This window comes from Pundamilia nyererei, unplaced genomic scaffold, assembly GCF_000239375.1.
Source record: "Pundamilia nyererei isolate P.nyererei 1_Seehausen unplaced genomic scaffold, PunNye1.0 scaffold00065, whole genome shotgun sequence".
NCBI classification, from domain to species: domain Eukaryota; kingdom Metazoa; phylum Chordata; class Actinopteri; order Cichliformes; family Cichlidae; genus Pundamilia; species Pundamilia nyererei.
In genome coordinates this window covers 3,139,632-3,153,522 of record NW_005187466.1, presented here as the reverse complement: position 1 = coordinate 3,153,522, position 13,891 = coordinate 3,139,632, and the positions used below count along the sequence as shown (strand labels likewise).

At 38.4% G+C, this 13,891-nt stretch overlaps 1 protein-coding gene across 1 annotated transcript in view; it reads left to right on the top strand.

Annotated features, from left to right (window-relative positions):
- Positions 1–13,624, top strand: part of sclt1 (sodium channel and clathrin linker 1) — a 14,852-nt gene extending 1,228 nt beyond the window's left edge. The window contains exons 4-22 of the mRNA XM_005735858.2: positions 903–955; positions 1,104–1,176; positions 1,442–1,497; positions 1,900–2,035; positions 4,010–4,132; positions 4,321–4,386; positions 5,116–5,186; positions 5,655–5,745; positions 7,106–7,197; positions 7,404–7,581; positions 7,734–7,832; positions 9,558–9,629; positions 9,766–9,840; positions 9,982–10,124; positions 10,238–10,430; positions 10,860–11,056; positions 12,542–12,620; positions 13,198–13,293; positions 13,463–13,624. Coding sequence (XP_005735915.2) covers positions 903–955; positions 1,104–1,176; positions 1,442–1,497; positions 1,900–2,035; positions 4,010–4,132; positions 4,321–4,386; positions 5,116–5,186; positions 5,655–5,745; positions 7,106–7,197; positions 7,404–7,581; positions 7,734–7,832; positions 9,558–9,629; positions 9,766–9,840; positions 9,982–10,124; positions 10,238–10,430; positions 10,860–11,056; positions 12,542–12,620; positions 13,198–13,293; positions 13,463–13,522 — 1,953 coding nt within the window. The 3' untranslated portion in view covers positions 13,523–13,624. The remainder of the gene's footprint in view (positions 1–902; positions 956–1,103; positions 1,177–1,441; positions 1,498–1,899; positions 2,036–4,009; positions 4,133–4,320; positions 4,387–5,115; positions 5,187–5,654; positions 5,746–7,105; positions 7,198–7,403; positions 7,582–7,733; positions 7,833–9,557; positions 9,630–9,765; positions 9,841–9,981; positions 10,125–10,237; positions 10,431–10,859; positions 11,057–12,541; positions 12,621–13,197; positions 13,294–13,462) is intronic.
- The last annotated feature ends 267 nt before the right edge of the window (positions 13,625–13,891 follow it).

The window sequence follows — 13,891 nt, the reverse complement described above, 5'->3', positions numbered from 1 at the left end:
AGCATTGATTAGGGCTATTGCCCTGTTGTAAAAGCTGTCCTTGAGTCTGTTTTTTCCGTGGCCTCAGCAACCTGAATCTCCTCCCAGATGGGAGGCAGATTAAGCACCCGGTGTCCTGGGTGTGTGCAATCCTGTAGGATGCTGCATACCCTCTTGAGGCAGCAAGTGCTAAACTTCAGGAATGTAAGAGGATGTCCAGTGATTTTTGGGGCCATATTTAATGACCCTTTGAAGTGCCTTTTTGTGTGCCATTGTGCAGCTAGAGAACCATACAGAGATGCAGTAGGTCACCACACTTTGAATGGAGCAACTGTAGAAGATGATCAGCAGCTCCCACTTAAGGTCCATTTTTCTGAGGGTTCTCAGAAAATGGAGATGCTGTTGGGTCTGCTTTATAACCTCTGAGGTGTTTGAGGTCCATTGGAGGTCTGTGTCTATGTGGACACCCAGGAACTTGAAGCTGGATACCATTTCCACGCACTCCCCATTGATGCTGATGGGCTGCAGCTCAGACTTCTTTCTTCTAAAGTTGACTATAGCTGTTTTGTTTTGGTGGTATTGAGGCCCATATTGTTGTCCGCACACCTGTCTGACAGCCTCTCAAACTCAGCTCTGTATGCTGTCTCATTGCCCCCAGAGATGTGCCCCACCACAGTGGTATCATCTATGAACTTATTTACTGCATTGTCTGGGTGGGTACTGACACAGTCATGTGTGTGTACAGTAGAATGATCTTCAACTTAAAAACTTATGCTAGTTTAGCTCATCTAAAATTAATCAAGTATTTGGCATCTTCAATAAAAAAAATTGTGATTGTTTTTTTTTTTGACCTAAGAAAAGTAAGTTTTTGATACAAATAACTACTGCTAGCCCTCACCCCTTACACGCCTTATGTTTGTTAGGTTGAGGAGGAAAGACGCACTGAGTCTCCTGTGCCCTGGATCTCAGATAGAGGGTCAGTTCATCAGTTTCATACCACTTTGTAGACACGTTAGAGACACAGCATTCACTAGAGATTCAGCAAGACAGAGTTATGGTGAATACAAAATTAAAAGAAAAATTTTCCCCCCCCAGTACTGAAACATCATTTGTCTGTGTTGCAGTATAATGGCTCCTCTGATAGCTGAGTATGATCGGCACATGGAAGAAATGACTGAACAGCTGCAGAGATATCAGGTAAATCAACAAAACAACATCCTGAAATAATAAAACATCCTTCATCTGAAATGTTCGAATACACAGGCGTGTGGTGGTGGGTGCTTGATGAAGTGATGTGATTTATAGATTTAAGTCCTTGAAATCTATTAAACTGATAATTCAGAAGTCAAAGACTTTGATAGAGGTAGCTGGGAAATAAATATCTTAATCCTGAGATTTCTTGGTCATCTGATGCATTAAATATGTCGGGATGTTATCAATGACTCTCAGTGTTCACGTACAGACACAGATGACAGATGTCAAATTGAAGTTGGAGAGGGTTGTCAAGGAAAATGAAAGGTAAAAAAATATATAAATCCACTCATGTTAATATATAATAAGTTGGTTGCACAACAGAACATGACAAATGTACTAATATTTTCAATAAGTTAAACCTGTCATAAGATATGGCATTATTCAGTATTGTGTGTGAATTTGTTACTTGAATTATTTTACATTCAGTGGCTGATTGATTTTCTATGACCTACCACAAATCAGGTTGCTGTAATTAGTGCGCTCATTTGTCTAGTAATTAGAGCTTTGATTAGAATTCTGGCATCTTGACCATTTGCATTCCAGCTAAATAATTAACCTAATGAAGGTTGTTCTATTTTATTTAGCACTTAAAACTATGCATGCTGTTAATGTATTTATTTATTTCTTTTTGTGACATAACATCTTAAGTCTGAATACTTTTTCCAGGCTTCATGCAGAGCTGAGAGAGTCTGTTGAGAAGCAGCTTCATGCCCTGCCCACAGCTTCAGGAGTAGAGGGCAGCACGTTGGAAGAAGATGCGGTCATCAAAAATCTCCAAGAACAGGTCCAGCTGTCTGAACAGGTCTGCATAAATGTCCGTTTGATATGTCTAAACGTTTGTAGATTAAGACACACTTTTTTTCTTCTTTTTTTTATATAAGAAACACATCGTGTGTGGGGCCTTTCTAGCCTGTGTGTATATCCATCAGCCTGGAGTTTGAAGTCACACATCCATAGGTCTTTTCTGCACTCTTCTGTTCTTAAACACCAGGAATTAGAAGCTGACAGAGTTTTTCAGTACGCTGAAATTTCTACATGTGTTTTCCAAAACTTGAAAGCAAGCACATGGTGTCAAGAAATGCCAATATTTTAAGGAAGGAATTCTTATTTAACTTTAGAAAAGGGAATCATCTTAAACTGTAAAGTGTATTAATCTAAATTTGCAACTCGCTCAACCCTGAACATTTGTAGAATTCTTGCTATAATAAGGAAAGAATTTAGAAAATTCATCCTAACTGTGTTACAGAAGTTTATTCAGTTGCGTCGTGTTGCTGTTTCTTCTATTTTTCAGTCCATTTCAGCTTGATGTGGCTTAAGTCTGTACAGACCTTGTGTCATTAGAAAGACTCCTTGTAGGTCTTTGCTTCAAAGGTTATCTTGCTATAAACTGAATCTGTGACTATCCAACCTGTCTTCCTTTAATACCTGGCTTTTTCTCTTTGTCCTGATAAGATTTGACAGTACTGCTTATCAGAGTAGGGTGTAGTCTTAATCATGTATCCAAGGTTGTAGTAACAGATTGGTCCAGTAAGGTTAATTGTGATCATTTAAGTTCTTTTCTGCATGAAAGCTGTAAGTTAACAAATTCCTTAATTCCTGAAATTTGTTTGTGACCATCCCCCCGGGTCCAAGTGTAGCCTAATTCGCAGTGTGGTTGTAAGCAATCTAAGATCAAAAGAAACTACATTTTTAGAGCTACAGTGTTTAGTTGATTGTTTGATTAAATGCTAAATGGGAAGTTAATCGGCACCAATTTGCAGGTATCCGTAAAAAACTCTTACTTCTTAGCTGATGCTTTTTCAGCGTCAGGGTATGCCAGTTTGGTTTTTTTTGCCTACTGTATGAGAGCTACAAAGATGTATTAGGGTTTTGTCTGTTCATTCACTGACCAACTAAAAGCCATATTCGCCTCGGATACAGGTTAAACTAAATATTCAGGTAATCGACTTAAAAATGTAATATTCTAACAATAATAAAGCTTTTTCTTTTTTTTGTTAACTCATTCACTGCCAGCCATTGGCAGTGAATGAGTTAAACCCATTGACTCATTCACTGCCATTGACGGCTATAGACGTCAATGGCAGTGAATGAGTTAAGTAGCACTCAGAATAAATTTTTAATGTTTGTGAAGCTGAAATGTATTAATGGGTATGTTTATTTTGTATGGACACTAAAACCGCAACAGGGCCTTGGCTGAGCTGAAGTGCAGCTGGAATTTAGCTGGATGCTGTGAACATTCATCGTGACTGGAAGTTAGATCAGACGATCAATATTATTTTGATCTCTGTGGATTCAGTGGAGAGCACAAGGAAACAGCCACTCTGGCTTTGTCAGAATTGCTTTCTGACAGTTAAACATTTGTACCGTCTGTGTATTCTTCTTTTTTTTACATATGCAACATTGGGAAATGATACATAATTCTTCTTGAGTAGTGAGTTCACACGTTTGCACTAATAACTGAAGACAGCAAAGCCTTTCCCAGCGGCTCCACACACTCTTTTAATGAAGCTGTCATTTTTGCACTTTTTAATAATTCTGAACAAAACCCAGGTCATTTTTTGGATTCAGTGGTGATTTGTTATCCCGCTAACAAGATGCAACACACGTTATTTAGAAACCATTAGTCGTCTTTGAGGGAGAAGAGTTGTTTTTTGTGTCTGGAGTAATGATCTCTTGTGAATGCAGAAAGATGTTTGGTATTCTTCTTCCAACTCCTAGTAAGAAAGTTAACTCTGTGTCAAAATGTGGGTGGATATTGTTTGCTGTATGTGTTCAGGAGCGGATGCAGGCCATGGAACTGTGGCAGACCACAGCCCAGGAGCTGGATCGCCTCCAGCAGGTCTACCAGAAGACAATCTCTGAAGGACAAATCCATGACTCCCAGAGACAGCAGCTCAAGGTTCAGTATTCTGAAATGGAAATGCAAAGCCAGAACTTGATTAGAACAATAACCTCTCACCGCTAGATGGCGCTATTATCATTGTAATCAAGTTAATTAGAGCACTTTGGCCTTAGTTAATGTGGGATATAAGGATGAGGTAATTACTGTTAGTTAACTTGACATGAATGCCCCTTTTTTCATCACAGGATCAGCTTGTTCACTTTCAGCAGCACACATACAAACTCCAAGCGGCCAATCAGAAACTGGAATCGGTAAGTGACGGTTAATTAAAAGTGTGTTAAATTGCTGCCTCCCAATTAGCCACGGTATTGAAATGTTATGCACTTCTCTGAAATTGACCCTGCTCTAATAATTAATCTTTTAACTAAGCGAATTGGTTTTCTAAATCACTCCTGTAGTCACCCAGAACTGTCAGGCTGTATAATTGACTGTCAGCTCACCTGGTAATCCTCTAACTAGATTCTTTTTAAGTCGTACTCTCTGCTCTCCCTCTGCCGCTCTCTCTCTATCCTACAGTCACAGATAATTCAGCACTAGAGATTATTTATTTATTTAGAGACACGACTGACCTGTATTTGGGCTTAACCTTGCTCGGAGATTAAGGAGTACAAAATATTGTGGATTTTTTTTATTCACACAAAAACTTGTGAACGCACATACACACACGCCAGGTGCTTGGTCACAATACACTGTATAAAGAGATTGTATAGTAATACTATATCCCTCTAATGCATTTTTAATGGGAAGGCAAGCTTTAGGTTCTCCCCCCTCTGACTGTTCATGCAAGCAGCCTGTTTCTTTCACAGCATGGAGAGTGACTGGCTTTGTAGTAATCACTGACAGAGACACCTCGGGGTTTAATGTAAAAGGACACTGAAAAATGTATTAGAGACAAGGTTGATTTGGATGTTGTTAATGTTGGAGCTGTGTTTGCAATCATGCCACACAAATGGCAGTCGTGTCTCTCTTGCCACACACAGACAAACCAGCAGTTCCTGAAGACAGTGACAGAGCAGAGCACGGAGATGGAGGAGCTACACAGCCAGCTCAGGTAACAGGCTACTGGCTGCCATCAGAGGTCATGTTCTGTTAGTGTGTAACTACTACACAACATGCTACACTGGACTGAAAATCACCTTCTCCCATGTCCTGTAACTTTGTGTAAATTGAAGTTGTTTCATAAATGGAGGTTATATTTGAGGAAGAGCAGTGTGAAGTAAAAGTCTCAAAGTGTCCAATAACACGACATCTCTACCCCTGAGTTCTTTTAAGTCTTAAAGTTTAAATGTATGTTTTAAGCTGTGAGCTTGATATTTGCCAAAAAGACATCTTTTCAACTGACATTTAGCAAAAATGAAGAAAATTAGGTTTTTTTTGTTTTGTTTTCTCTTGTTTTTTTTTTAATTGTCCAAATATATTTTTCAGTAACCCAGACAGGCTGCTATAAATTCTAGCTGACAGTTAGTTTGCTATTTAATTTGTGTGGGGTTTTTTTTCTCCTTTCTCTGTCCTTATGTAGGCAAGCCAAAGCTGAATTGAGGACAGCCACAGCCAAAGTGGATGAAATGACCAAGCTGTTGCAGAATCTCCAGGAACAGATGCAGAGACGGGTTAGAAAAAAAGAAAATATAAATACATATATTTGCCTAATTCATGAATATTCATGAAAAAAGACCAATACTTTACTTGTTTCAGGAGCATGAAAGGACTCTTGATTTGATCAGTTATAGTTGAGATGCTGAAAATATTGCACTCTGCATAGTTTTTTTTCCCCTAATCCCTCAAACTAAAGCTGGAATTCTGCATTTTGTACTTTTTTCCCTTTTTTTTTCAACATAAGTTGTGTGTGACAAGTTAAAAAATGTCAGCCTATCTGTTTTAATAATCTGAAATTAGATTCCTGCATACTTACAACTCTATTTTGAAAGACAGATACAGTTATGGCCCTACGTTTAGACAGTGTGTCTTTGCTTTGATTTTAAATTTTAAATCAAACGCTGCAGACTTTCAGCTCTAATTCAAGGCTTTTAAAAAAAGTACTGCAATAACTGTTTGAACTGAATTACTGACAATTTTATATATAGTTGCACAAATGTCTAATGCCTGATTATTACATGAAAAGTTAAGTTAATTCCAACTGTTGAACTTGAAGAATAGCATCTAACCAAGTCAAGAGGATTCTCAAACAGGTACACAGGCATGTCACTGTCAAAGTCTATGATCAAGAGGAAGACGGTAAATACAGAGGGTTTACAATAAGCTGCAGACAACTGGTTACACTAAAGTATAGGAAGCCCACATTAGTCTAAGAAAATATTTAAAAGAGCCTGCTAGGTTCTGAAAATAATGTTTAGACAGATGAAACTAAGATTAACTTGCGCCAGAATGATGAAAGGGTAAAGTATGACGGAGGGAAAAAAAACGCCTCATGAGCAGAAGCATCTCTCAAACACCGTGGAAACTTGATCACAAGTGAGTTAGGGATGTTGTTATTGCTGATACAGTGTTGAATGAACAGAGAAATCCTCTTTCTGGATCGTGCTTCACTGTGCTAGTGGATAATGATACAAAGCCCACTGCGAAAGTAACAAAAATTGAGTGTTCTTTAATGGCCTAGTCAGTCACTTGATCTCAACCCAACAAAGTTACTGATGAAAAAACTAAAAACAGAAAATAACATAAACTGAAGGCAGCTGCAGCAAGGGCCTAGCAGAGCATCTCAAGGGAGGAAATGCAGCATTTGATAATGTCCATGAATATTGACTTCAGATGGTCATTAACTCCAAATGATTTTCATTCAAGTACAAAAAAACCCTCCATTTTTTTAAATTTAAAATTGTTAGTTTATCCAATGACTTTACTAAAGTGTAATTCAGTCACATCTTGATCTTTTTGGATGGAGGCAAAATAAAATAAAAAATGGTGTCCTTGTCCCAAACTCCGGACCTAACTGTATGCATATGTGTTTAGGAAGAGGACATGGGTGAAGCACGGGGCCGTGAACACGCAGCAGACAGACGACTGCAGCAGCTTCAGGCAGCCCTGAGCCAGCTGGAGACCAGGTCAGCCCATGTTAAACTGTTGGCTTTCACTTGCTGGCTGTCAGCTAAGATGGAACAGTGGTTGAGATTAGGAAAGCACTGCCAGCGTATTGATCTAATAGAAAGTCATGGAATTTTACATCAGTGCTTCAGTGTTTATGGGGTCAAGCAATAGTTTTCTGACTTTCTTTCTGCTGCTGGGTATCTTTTCTTTTCTGCAATCCCAGGCTAAAAGCTGCATCACAGGAGGCAGAGGCAGTTCGCAGAGAACAAACTGTGTGGGAGCGAAAGGTGGGGGAACTCCAGGCACGTTGCACCACTCTCGAAGAGGAGAAGTATGAAGCCCTGTCTAAAGTTCGAGAGAGCGTTCAAGTGGCCGAAGAAGCCACATTGCACAAAGACCAGGTAAATGCAGTTACTTTGGACCTTTCAGTGTTTTATCGCGTTTGTTTTAAATGGCAGAGTCGTCTTTTTGACATATTCGACTGCATCTTCTAAATAGTTTTCAGATCTCTCCTCAATTGCCTATTTGTATCTGCCTTTACTTTTCACTTCAGGCCCTGTTAAGAGAGAAGCAGAAAACAGAAGAGCTGGAAAAGACAAAGGAAGCAATCAAGCAGTTGATCTATGATGCTGCAGTCCGCACCAAGAAGGAGGTACACGGTTACTAAATGGCTAGATGAATGCTTCTCCTAAAAATACACTCATGTAATTTGATTCGTGTGTGACTAAAGTCTGCTTTGAAGCAAGTCGCATCATTACTTAAAAGCAATAGATGACATCAGGGTATTTGCTGCCAAATCTGTATGCTTTCTTTCGAAAATGGCAATTCTGAAAATGAAAGAAAACCAAAGTTTTTGATTCATAATTAGTTTTACAAGGAGAAGTGCAACCTCCAACTGTACCTTGTGCTTAGCCATACTTTTTTTTTTTTTTTAACATATGAGGCACTAAGCTGAAAGCAAAGCCCTGCTCTTTACCCTGTGTAACCCTGGAGACATGGTGATTAATGCTCTGTTAATGGATCTTTTTCATCAAGGCCTTCAACTGTTTAATCCTATTAATGTAAAATGGTATGACTGAAGCACTAGCTGTCATCTTAGTCTCTTGCTGGCCCTCAACATGGGATGATATTCTAGAGATTAAATGTTGATGCTTTTAGACTTTTTCCAAATCATGGGGCTTTGCTTTTATCATGCCTTTGCTTACCTAGCTTACAGGTAATTTTGTCATTGAACAGTTTAAGTTTAAATATTTTAGTCAAAGTGGGTCAATGTTTTTTTTTTTTTTTTTCCTTTATTTTCTTTTTTCCTTCATTCTCATTTAAGGCAGTTCAGTCTTAAGATAAGGTCATGTAATGAAGAATTACTTACAGTTGAGAGTCAGACCTCAGACTTACCTGAAGGCATGAGAGCCACTCGAACTGATAAGTGTGAGGGAAGAAATTTTCAAAAATGGAGGCCAGAGATTACAATTAAACTGTATTCACAGTCAGCTTGCATGTAATCTGTTTTTTGACAGTTTGCAGTATTGTTTTTATGTGTCTTTAATATGCAAGTGCATTATATACTTGCATCAGGAAGGATGTATATGCAGGTGACACAAAGAAATGTCCATAGTTTAAGGCTATTGTTCTTGATTATGTAGTGAAGAATATCAGTTTAACAAAAGCAAGCAGGTAACATAAAAGTAAACAATGGCCTGATGGTCCTTTAAATGTCTGTGAAGAAGAAAATGCTTTTGATAATTTTCACTTTTAACTTTCTCACTTGAGATTTTGATGGGGATGGCATTTGTATTCAATACTTTTAGTGACTTGTCAGGAAGTAAGGCTGTGATGACTTAGCAAGATTTAGCATATTCACTGAATTACAAGGAAAGCACATAATATCATAGTAGCAGCAACACTATAAAGTGTAATTAAGAATTTGCAGCGATTGCTCCATTTTTGGTTGCTATAGTTATTGTTTTTTCTGTTTGTTTTATGACCTTTGTCTCATTATTATCTGTTGTTTCATATATACATAAATCAAGTCAGTAAATACATCACTATGTTGCTGCTTGATGTTTATTTTCATCTTGACTTTTTATGGTTTCAATCTTCAGCAAATCTAGTTTGATTTCAGTGTACTAATGTATATGACTATATTGTTCACGCATTCTTCCTTAAGTTACCAAGTGTGCTATTGAAAAGTTAAAATAGGAGTAGTCAAAGCAAAAGTCTAAACACAGACTGCTTTTCCTTATATCTGCACTTAACTCAGATGGTTAAGTTCAGGAGTTAAGCCTTTTTGTGACCATTAAAAGTCAGTCTAAGGGGAAGGAAAAGCAAAGGAGCTAAACTCCCCATATTTGAGCTTTATGACTTTATCTTTTAACAGGTGGGAAATGTTCGCAAACAGTGCAATGTTCAAATCCACCGTATGGCAGAGGAGCTGTCTGCACTGCAGCTGGTAAGAAATTGTCCAACTAAGAGGGCAAACTCATTTCAAAATCACCATAAATCCTTTTATAGCGTCTACCTGTCCACTCATTTCTGTCTCCTACCAACATTTTTTCCTGTCTCCTCTTCTTTCCGACTCTGTCTAGGAGTGTTCAGATAAAGAGTCTCAGATTGAAAGGTCCCTGCGAGAGAGAAAAGCTGTAGAGGAGGAGCTGGAGAAGGTATCTGAATTTATCAGGGGAAATGCAGGAAAGACACTGCAAAAAGTTGTTCCAGTGTTTTGATGATGTTTGATTATGTGGTTTTGTGAATGTGCTGAGGCACTGCTGATCATTTTAATAGTCTGCTGTGTTTCGTGTCAGGTATATAAGGAAGGCAGGGCAGAGCCAGAGTTCAGGAAGATTGATGCCCTTCATCAGAGGTGTCTAGATGCTGAGAGGCAGAGGGAAGACATAAGTCTCACTCTGCAAAGCACGCAGAACAAACTTAAAACGATGGAGATGGAGTAAGTGCACTATAGATTTGCTCTTCGTTATTTGATCCGTAAGTATTCTGCGCATCAGGTTTAGTGCTCTGCTTTTACTTTGCCCATTATTTCTTCCAATCTTTTACCCGTAGGTATAGCGAGGAGCTGTCACGATGCCAGGAAGAAGTGCGACGCCTGCAGAGCTCTCTGGCTTCAGCCCGCAATGACTGCATCGATGTCAGCGAAGAGCGGCTGCAACTGCAGCAGGAGAACTTTCAGCTCCGCAAGGAGATGGATGAGTTGCGCAAAGCCACCCTGCAAGTCCAGAATAAGGCCAAGCAACAGGTAAATGGGAAGGATGGGAATCGATAATGATTAATAATCCAAATTTGGGAAATTTGGGCTTCCTATGGGTCTTGGAGTTCCCATAATGCATTCTAATAATAACGATAAGAAATTGCAACCCTGCCTAATAAATGACCGCATTTAAGAAAAAAAAATCAAGAGTTAATTAATTAAAAGTTTTTCTAGCCTCATGACATTGTCTGGGATCATTTCTGAGGTATGTGTAAAATCTGTGAAATGGTCCTTTAAATAAAGTGGAATAATAAAGTGTTATATTTTTGATTAACTGCTGAAAAGCCATTGTCAGTAGTAGGATAGCTAGATATATAGCATAAAACAGGGTTTACACACAAGTGATAATGTACCATTACATAATTTATATGACCATTTAAAAAGAGTTTGAAACTGTATATAACCTCATCCCTTCAGGTATCTAAGTTGGAGCAAGAGTACAGCTTAAAGGAGCAAGAACTGGATGCACGAGTGAGGGAGCTGGAGGAAAGCAGTCGAAGTTCTAGCGCTGATCTCACTCGACTTCTTACAGCTCAGCAGAAAAGTACACAGCGATGGAAGGAAGAGGCCAAGAACCTGGTCCATGCATTTGAGACTAAAATCACGACCCTTAAGTAAGACTTTTGAAATTGTATTTTTAAGATTACTAATGCAAGGACAGAAGGGCACAAAACGAAATGTGCTTTTAAACTAAAGGGTTACAACTTCACAACTTAAATGTCAGATGACTTACAAGAAAACATGACTTTGTTTTGTACAGGACTGGACAGAGTCCTGTACAAAGTACACTCTTATTGATTCAATAGGAAATAAAAGGGAAATAGCAGCCACGTGCTGGTTGTCAAGTACACTTGATTAACTGATCAGCAAGTGTGACCACCTATATAAAAGCAGACGTTTGCTCAGGTTGGTGGTCAGGTGTGCCTTAACATAATATAACAGTCTTCCAAGGAGTGGATGCCTTGGCAAGTTCACCTGAGCTCAAACCATCAGAAAAATTGGAAAGAAGAAGAAATAAAAAGTAACACAAGAGCTACACTTCAAACTCTGCAGGCCCTAGTTACCATGGCACATGTTAAAGTTCATGAGAATATAATTAGAAATAGAATGAAAAAGTAGTGCTTGTTTGTTAAGGTTTCCTGAAGAAAGCCTCTTCCGTGGACACTTCTAGGACTGTGTATTCCTGTGAAACCTTTTTTCACATGACTAACTTACAAACTCTTCTACACTGACAACTGTGAGTGTGACTTGACTGGGTAATTACTATGTGCTTGTGCACCTCAGGAGTTGTTGCCTGACACTCTTTCATTCCTCACACAAAACTAAAGCGATTAGTTCCCATAATGCTTTAGGGTGTTGAGGTATATTACCTATATTTGTTTACATTTTAGCATGGTTCAATGAAAATTAGGTATTCTTCCACTTTTATATAGATGTACTGACATCTGTTACAGAATTCCTGTGTCACTAACATTTTAAAAGATATTTGCAAGCAACTATTTGATAAATAGCAGTAAATCTGCTTAAAATGTGAGAGAAACAAACACACGTGTAACATCCTGTGAGGCATAGTTCATGCTGAATTTAAAACTGTGCATTCTTTGTGTTCAGCATTGGCAGAGTTATGACTCAGATGGGAGCTTGAGTACCTTAATTGCTTCCATGAACTGTAGGTCATTGCTGGTGCCGCTATTGACCACGCTGATAAATGGGCCAAATGGGCAGGTCGAAACTCAATAACTGAGCTAAAGTTGGTTTCGAAACATCGGTGTGCAGCTGACCCTTTCACCTTACACAGCATACTTTGCCTGTATCTCTGGCTGCTTCTGCTGTAGAAAAATTTGAAACAGTGGGTTGTTTTAAAAATGAAAAAGAATGAAATTGGAAAAAGAAATATTTAATACAGCAGTCTACAAAATGAAATAAAAAGTTTTAATTAAATGTAAAGAAATATTCTCAGTTTGACACTTTACAGTTTCATCTGTAACAGTGAAACAAAGTTTAAGTAACAGATACATTTCAACAGCAGCTGAAACAAAAGTTGACTTGGCCCTCACTGACAGATGGTTGGACTCGTCTTTTTAAAATGTTCATTTCAGGGCTGAGCTGAATCGACAGAAGCAGCGTTCACGTGAGCTGGAGGCGCAGCTTCAAACTGACCATGACACAATTTCTGAGGTTTGAGCGACACACAAACACACACTAGAGATTATTGTAAGAGAAAAATGAAACTGGCCATTTCTCAAATAATTCTTGTATTATATGTGAATGACTTTGTCTTTTTCTTTAAGCCTGTTAATAGGTGTTAGCCTCTGCAGATGTCAGGCCTTCGCAGCAGCTAAGAAAAATGTCAGCGCTCTTTAACAACTCAGTGATTCTAGAAGTTCTAGGAGTTTATGTTGTAGAATTTGCTTTCATCTTATGAGCTCAAACCTGATGTTTGAGAGCAGTTTTTCTCACGTAATGCACAGATGCAGCAAGAATAATTTAAAGAATGTACCATGAACTGAAACAGCTTGGGTTTGTTCAGAAACAAATGAATTGCACTGATGTTGTCAAGATTTTGCATATTTTTAAAATGCAAAGCTTGCATCTGTGAACAGCAGCCTGAAAACAAGTGTGTCTGCGGTAATGGAAAATGATAATTCCACCATATGTTCCTTGGTACTTTAGTACTTAAAAAAAGCAAAAGGTTTAACACTGAGACATTTGTGTTTTACTCCATGTGTAACTAATTGATACATGTTTTGTGCAGTATGAGAAGCAGCTAGCGGAGTATCAAGAGAAGACTAGTCGTCTCCAGAGACGGCTGACGCAAGCGGAACAAAGGGCAACTACTGCTTCACAGCAGGTATGGGTAACTAATCTAGTGTGCTGGTCCCTGTGATGGGCTGCCATCGTGAGAGTCGTGCTAGGAGAAATATGTGTTTTTACTATCCCTTTGTTGTCTGATTGAAAACTGATATTATTTGTGGTTGTGCTCGTTTCATTTTACTTTTTGTTTTGTTTTTTTCTAATAGCTGAATAGGTTGCAATCTCAGCGAAGAAAAACAGCCTCGGTGGATCTAGAGCATGTCTAATGTGGCACAAGAAAGCACTGCTTTCATGTTTTCCATTCTTTTTGTGTACCAATGCTATATGAAAAATGAATTTTTCATTTTGTTATAAAAAATAAAACTAATTTAAAATAATCTTTTTTGTGTGGGTGTGGCGGATTTATTAATACTTACATTTTTGTGTCTTAAAATGGCTGTGGTCATGTGTTAAAGTGTTGATACTTTAATATTGAGGCTTTTTTTTTCCCTCAGATTTGACTCGTTTTTTTAATGCATATTGTTTTTATGTTCCACTAACTATTTAAATAAAAAGTGAAGCGCTTTCTTCAAAATAACTTCCTGGATGTGTTTCAAGATGGGTACCGAGTAGCAAAAGTTGTTTAGAGAAGGACT